This window comes from Lissotriton vulgaris, chromosome 9 (assembly GCF_964263255.1).
Source record: "Lissotriton vulgaris chromosome 9, aLisVul1.2, whole genome shotgun sequence".
Lineage (NCBI taxonomy): Eukaryota > Metazoa > Chordata > Amphibia > Caudata > Salamandridae > Lissotriton > Lissotriton vulgaris.
In genome coordinates, this window is record NC_141697.1 from 237,146,144 (window position 1) to 237,153,488 (window position 7,345).

Below are 7,345 nucleotides of genomic sequence, written 5' to 3' on the forward strand. Positions count from 1 at the left end.
TAAAGGTGCACATGCTCGACAATAAAACAAAAACTTAAACCCAGTGCAAACCCAGGTATTCAACACTAGAAATTGCAACTTTCGTCTTTCAGCAATCAGGCCTCCGCAACACACAGAAAGAGGAGTTGGCAATCGCATTACTATGACTCGGGGCCACAGGCCCAACTCGTGGACAGTGAAATCCATGGACCAGCCCAGTACGCACTGACCCCTTGTAGAACTCCCGCCCTCCCCCTCCCACTGAAGCGCCCCCAACTCGCCAGTACCCGGTGCCCACCCCCCTCCCCGATCAAACCCGCAACAACACAACAGTAAAAGTGCATTTAGCAAGTCCAGTGGGGTACACCCATTCGGGGTTCTAGAGGTGCACCGTCGTCCACCCCCGCCATTCCTCACCGCAGTTACCACCATTCTTACCGTCCTTGTCCGGGCGAGTGAGAGAGCGTGGGGGGGTGGGGGCCTGGCATGCTACAGGGCCTGCAGCACCACCCAGCCCTACACTTCTGAGGGCCCTGTCAGGAGCAACAATCCAAGAAATCAGCAAAAAGAAAGCGAGCAACTCAGTTCATTCCGCTCCAGAATCATGCCCGCCATCCGCCTGTGCAGCTCTTTTGTCTCTTGTCGGCAGGGTCTTGATGTAATCCTCGACTTGTTGCGGGTTCAAGAAAAAGTGTTGCGTGCCCTGGTGGGTCACGCGTAACTTGGCAGGATAAAGCAGTGCATAGTCGATGTTCAATCCTCTCAGCTTCCTTTTCACGCCTAAAAATTTCCTGCGTTGTTCCTGGACAACTGGAGTAAAGTCCGGGTAGACGGAGAAGGATACTCCCTTATAATTGAGATTTTGATTCGTTCTTGCCGCTTTCAATGCTGCATCTCGATCCCGGTAATTGAGCAGCCGTGCTATGATGGGCCTCGGTGGAGTGCCTGGTTGGGGTTGAGGTCCAAGGGAGCGATGGGCCCGCTCCACTATAAACTGTTTGGAGAGGGCCTCCTCTCCCACCGTGGCCATGAGCAAACGTTCAACATAAAGCTCCATCCGCCCCGTGTTTGTGGATTCCGGAATTCCCGTAATCCGGACGTTGTTCCGCCTGCTCCTCGCCTCCAATTCTTCGTTCTTGGCGGCTATCACCCGCAATACATTGTCCATGCGAGAGAGTCGCGTGGCCTGCGATGTCGTGGCATCCTCCGTTTCAGATATGCGGCGCTCGGCTTCCGTCAACCGTTCTTCGTGGACATCCATTTTTTGGACGATGCCGTCCATCCGAGCGGAGAGTCGGTCCACCTTGTCCACCACCGTGGCGAATCCCTGCCGCATCTCCTGTAGCATTGTTGCAATCTCAGGGACCAGGGGGGCTACCTCCGCCGCCGGACTCCTCGGCTGCGTACTATCTCCCGTCTGTTTAGTCCCCTTTTTTTGCGTTGCCGGTTCAAATTGCAGCTTGGGCTGCCGAGTATCTGGTTTCCCCATGCCAGGCAAGCAACAATCGCACCGCGGTTCCAAGCCGCTCTGTTAGGGAGCACATGAGCGGGCAGCCGCGGCGGTGGACTGAGTCCAACGTCTAGTGTTCAAGTGATGTCCGGTTCAATGCAGTTGCACCACAGAATGTCTTAAGCACAGAGAGCAATCCGCTGAGGCAGGATCCCACAGCCAGGGTCGAAGGGCTCAGGTCCGCGTGGTGGAGGTGCGCGAGGCGCAGTGCGGCCTACACGCCACGTGTCAGTCCTGGGCGTTGCGTGAGTTCCAATGCCGCCGCCAGCGAGGTCTCAGCTCGCGGTCTCTCCCGCTCCAAACTGATCTCGGTCTAACTCCGTCACCGTAGGTCGTAGGATCACCAAACTCAGACAGAGTGTGCAGCAAAGATATATCAATCCCCCAGATCGTTTTCGGGCGGGTGGTCGCAGTTTTAAAGGATGAAGAGAAGGATAGGAATGCCAGGCAGCCGGAGCCACACTAGAGAGCGGCCATTCCGCTTGTGCGCCCTCTAGCGCCCCCCCACGCCTTTTCCCTTTCTGTCGGCCTGTTATTTCTGTCGGCCCTCTGCTCTTACCCGTGTTCAGTAGAGTCGGGCATTGGGCTTTCCAGTGCCCGGAACATTTACAAAAAGCACATTGATTTTGCCCTAAGTCTGTTCGTCCTGTGCGTAGTGTCGGGGGATTACTTTCGGGTCGTTGTGTCTTGGGGTTGTCCTGTCGGTACATCTCTTTACACCATTCCCTTCCTGTGTCTAATCCTTGGAACCGTGTCGCCGCTATCCCTTCCTCTGGCTTACCAGGTGCTTGGAAGGTTGTCTGTCGCGTTTCTTTACCTACTCTGACTTCGTCTCTTTTCTTTCGTTGCATTGCTTCTTTGCGCCACATACCGAGACTGTCGAGCATAATAGGCGTTGTCTTCCTACTACAAAAGGCTTTTTCTAACGTTTCTATTTTATCAAGATCGAAGGATCCTATCAGTGGCCACTGTTTCTCTTGATTTTCTTTGGTATACTTGTGCCACAGCTTACTATAGGCTATGGTAATTAATCCATACTTTGTGAACATGTCTTTATTAGGGGTGCCTTCCAGCGGAGCTAGATGGTCCACCTCTAATAAACGGTCCGGGTTGAACCAGCTACCAATCAGTGGGGAGAAGACAGGCATGACGGGTCACAATGGGGACAATAGTCAGCACTACCTATCTTATCACTGTGTGCAAAGACTACACAGAATATTTCTATTCTACGTTGTTTGCAGGCAGTGAATACCTCATGAACAAATATCGAACAGTCAATCTTCGGTCAATCAAATAATTCAGTGGGGAGAATAAGTAGGCCCGCAAAGGTCTGCGTTACCTACCCTTTCACTATCTGCAAAGAGGGAACCTGTTCTTTCCTGTTTGCAGACAGAGAATCTCCAGAAAATAATCCGCGAACAGTAGTTCGAGTTCAAACAATTAATCAGTGGGGGAGAGGGCAATCAGTGGGGGAGAAAGATAGGTACGACGGGTGCGTTACCTATCCTTCACTGCTTGCAAAGAGAGAGCCGGTTGTTTCTCCGTTTGCAGACAGCGAATCTCCAAACAAATCAACAAAGAGTAATACTAGTATTTTCCAAACAATCAAACAATCATTTCGCAATTCGTCGTGTTTACACGACCTTACCCGGACCGTATGGACAGTTTCTTGTCTTCCGAATCCAGCGCCCGATCGTCCTCTTTTCTTCATATTCCTCGCGGCACTCCTGATGGTTCCCAGTCAGGACCGTAGATCACTCGAGAGAAGTCTGTTCGGAACCAGTGAAGTTCGGATGATCGGCTGCCAGACGAGGGTCTATTGGGCAGGAGCTCTCCCGATCGTTGCAGTCGTTCACTCTGTCGTCAGGACCTCTCCCACTGGATCCACAAGTCGCTGATGGGCCCCACGCTTGGGACGCCAATTGTAAAAGGGTTGGAGACAACCAGTAACCAAAGACCCTTAAGTATTGCCCGGCGGTGTCGCATCTTTAACCCACAAAATATTAATCAATGAAGAGGAAGGCGCTGGAGACTGGAAGGCAGGAAACAAGGGTTTATTCTCTCCGGAGGAGAACACATCAGTTCGGACAGCAAGTATCGTCACGAGGTGCTCTAACCGCATCTCTGAGGCCTGGCCTCTTATACACAGGTTTATGATCTTTATTGCATGTAACACATTCTTGCAATACTTTGATGTATGAAAGGACATCATCGGAATCTCCCCTTCAAGCCCGTTCCCACACACATTTACAGTTGAAGTCCCCACCCCGGTCACAACAGGTGATGATTATCGCGCAGCTGGACATTCCGCCGATTCACGGAATGTGTGGGATTGATCGGATCTCATAGGGTGGGGGCTTTGATCAATTCGAGGGTCCTTTAATGGGGGAAGCTTCCTACTGTACGGGGGGGGGGGCAATAAACAGTATCCGCAGGGCCAGGTGGCGGCCTGGGAACGAGGGAGACAAACGGGCACACAGGAAAAAGGGGGTTTGTATCAAAGGACCTGGGACCATGAAAGGAATGAAGGGAGGTGTCGCGCTAGGAACAGGATGGGATTCTGAGGCAGAGCTGCGCTGAAGAGGGGTTTATGACCCAAGGCATGTGAGAGCGGGGGTGACCAGTGCGTGGGGGGGTGCTTGTGAGGGCGAAGAGCCGAGCTGGGGGTCAGTGGCGTGCAGAGGGTGGTTCTGATCAAGGCACCTAAAATGGCGGGTGTGCACGACAAAAAGTGTGGCATCGGGGGAAAAGGCAAGATGGCGCAGATAATGTTTACCAAACCGTATTAATTTTCCACACCCCAGGGGCATGTGTGTGAGTAACCTGCAACCTTGAAAAATGCACTTTAATGCATTTTTCAATGTTTTTGCAAGATACAGACCAGAGTAATTTCTCTGTATTTTGCAGCCCCCAAATATCGAATTTGCTATTTCTAGGTACTTCTAGCATTTCATTTAAGGAATCGCAAATTGCGATTCCTTAAATGCAATTGCAATTTAAGTAATCGCAATAAATTGCAATTTCTTACATTGCAAGTGCCTAACACAGTGGCTGGGGGGTGGGGGGTTAATGGATGACAATGAAGAAAACATTTTAAAAATAGGGAATAAAGAACGTACTTACCTGCTGCCCACACTCTTCTGCTCTGTGTCATCTCTGCAGCACTCATGCTTGAAAGAAGCGTCAGAATTGGCCGGAGCTGCGTGAATTTGCACTACCATTGGGACTGGTAGCCAGTGCTTTGTTGTCTCCAACCCGGCATCGCAGCTAGTTTCGAGACAGCTCAGTGCGCTTTGCCGGTTTGGCCTGCCTGAGACGGCCAGTCAAACCATCATGTGCATTGCCCACCATTCCCTCTCATTACTGCCCTTGCGATGGCCCCAAAAACCAAGACTTGCCCGCCCTTAGAATCAGAAAAATAAACGATAATAAGCCTGTTTTATTTTCGTTTTATTTTTCAAGTTTTGAGACTGGCAGGGGGCGGCAAGCTAATCCGTCATGGCAGAGAAGCTGCTATTGGGAACAAGAAGAGGGGAATCTGGCAGAAAATTGCTGGGATGTAGCTAAAAGGGCTTCTGACAGGCGAATCATATTTTCCCAAAAGACAAAAACAAATGTGTCCAACTGTACACTGTCCATATGAAATGGATACAGACCTGATTTCTCATGTTCGTAAACAAAAAATCACATATATCTTCTATCATTATTTACATGAATCTGTCTGTCAAGACAAGAAGTTGCATGTGTATTCCTAATAATCTTAGTGAATTCCCAAACGATCACGAGTTTCCACCAATAATAATAAGATGCTCAACGGAGTAAACTTCAATTTTCGCACCTTTAGTAGTTTTATGTAGAATTAATAATATTCTTCCAATTGAGATACATATACAGGAAACTCTATCATGCTTAGTTTCTAGTTAAATTAAAATTAACAAATAGCAGAGAGAAGAGGCTACCTGTTACAGCTCATTTCTAATATTTAATAAATGTTGTTAAAGTAAATAGTAAGATATGACATGCCCCTTCTGCACCCATGTTAGCAAACCAGGAGCAGAGTTTAGGACACAGCATTCATAGATGCTCTGCTGATATCTATGTTGTCATACGTGACTTCTGAACTCATTGACAATGTCATCAGTTGTGTCATCAATGGCAACATTGTTGGTGTAACAAAACATGGGAAATAGTTGCTCTGCTAAAATAGATGTAACCTCTTTATGGAAGTAGGAAATTAAAAAAAACTTGAAAACAAAAAAGCTAAACTTTTCATGTAATTTAAGTGATATCATATGTTTCATGTAAATCTGTGAAAATTGTATTTTCTTACATGCTGTTCCCTTCCCAAATCAGGCCCAGTGCTGCATTAAGACAAATGGGGTCAGTTGCCTTACTGTGCCACTACAAGATGCCACATCAGAATACGAGTTTATACAAAGAGGCATCAAATATTGCCTTTTTGATATAAGAAAGGGAGCCTGAAAATATGAAAATATCATTTTGACTAAGGATCTGAGAATCCTTGCACTGGAACTGCTGAAATGTACAGAAATTGTATTGGCTCAAATTAGACAGATATATCCTTGTTCTTCATTGGTTCAGTGTTGTGCATGGTATTGCTTCACTGATCACCAGAGAAGTGTGTTGATTGTATGTCTCTTGTGCATGTGTAATGTAGTTTCTTCTGTTTGATAAATAACTGTGCTTAACATGAAACAGATTTTGATTAATTTTAGTGAACCAAAAACCGACCATCTCTCCATCTTGTTCTCTTTCTTTTCTAACTAGGGAAAGGAAAGTGAAGGAACTTGCGGAGTTCAAAAAGACCAATATGGACAAAAGCAAGACCAAGCACAAGACAAACCACAGGACAAAGGCTATGGCCAGCAGCAAGGACAAGGAATCAGTCCTGGCAAGGGAAAAGACCAAGAAGCAGAACAAGGCCATGGCCAGGACTATGGGAAACAAGGAGCTCAAGGGACATGCTTCGGAGTAGCACAGGGAAAAGGTGAAGCAAAGGACCAGGGAAAAGGCCAGGGATATGGTCAGGGAAAAGACCAGCCAAAAGACCAGGGATATGGCCAGGGAAAAGACCAGCCAAAAGACCAGGGATATGGTCACAGAAAAGATTTTGTAAAAGACATGGGGAAAGACCAAGGGAAAGACACAGGAAAAGGTCAGGGAAAAAATCAGGGAAAAGACCAGGAATATGGTCAGGGGAAAACTGAAGAAAAAGAAGTAGGAGGCAGCAAAGCACAAGACCAGTGGCAAAGCTATGGAGAAAAACAAGGAAAGGGCCAAGCAGAGGACAAGCAAAAAGGTCAAGAATATGGAAAACAAGGACAGGGTCATGAAGAGAGCCAAGGACAGGGATATGATGGAAAGTGCCAGGGAGACAAAGGACAAAAGCAGGGAAAGTAACAAAGGAAGCTTGTATTAAGGGAACACAACATGGAATACTGCAAATAAAAGCCTTAGTCTATTAAGGCATGTTGTACAGAATCTGCATTCAACAAACATCTCTTCAATTAAAGAGCCTAAAACTATGCAATCAAGCTCTATCTAGAATTAGGATTTGATATTTTTAAAATGTATACAGTTGCAGTGAATACTTTAAAACAAATGTATGAATCAATTATCACTTTGTCAGTGCATTCTGTGCAAAAAATAAATTTTCATTGATTTGTAAAATCACTCTTTCTACAGTTATGTAGAACACTAGAGAAACAAATTGCATTGGATGGACTTAACTCCCTTTCAATAGTAGAGAGAACTAAGACTCATCAAAATCACATCCACACTGATGATTTTATCCACACACTGGTTGTGTTTGATCTATTGGGAAAGCAATGCTTC

The 7,345-nt window shown here is 47.1% G+C and overlaps 1 protein-coding gene across 1 annotated transcript; it reads left to right on the plus strand.

Moving 5' to 3' along the window:
• The first annotated feature begins 1,250 nt into the window (after nucleotides 1-1,250).
• Nucleotides 1,251-7,127, plus strand: LOC147689885 (uncharacterized). Its single transcript, XM_086939447.1, has 2 exons — nucleotides 1,251-1,382; nucleotides 6,278-7,127. The coding sequence occupies exons 1-2, from the start codon at nucleotides 1,251-1,253 to the stop codon at nucleotides 6,908-6,910; spliced, it is 765 nt and encodes a 254-aa protein (XP_086795573.1). The 3' UTR covers nucleotides 6,911-7,127.
• Nucleotides 7,128-7,345: the final 218 nt, after the last annotated feature.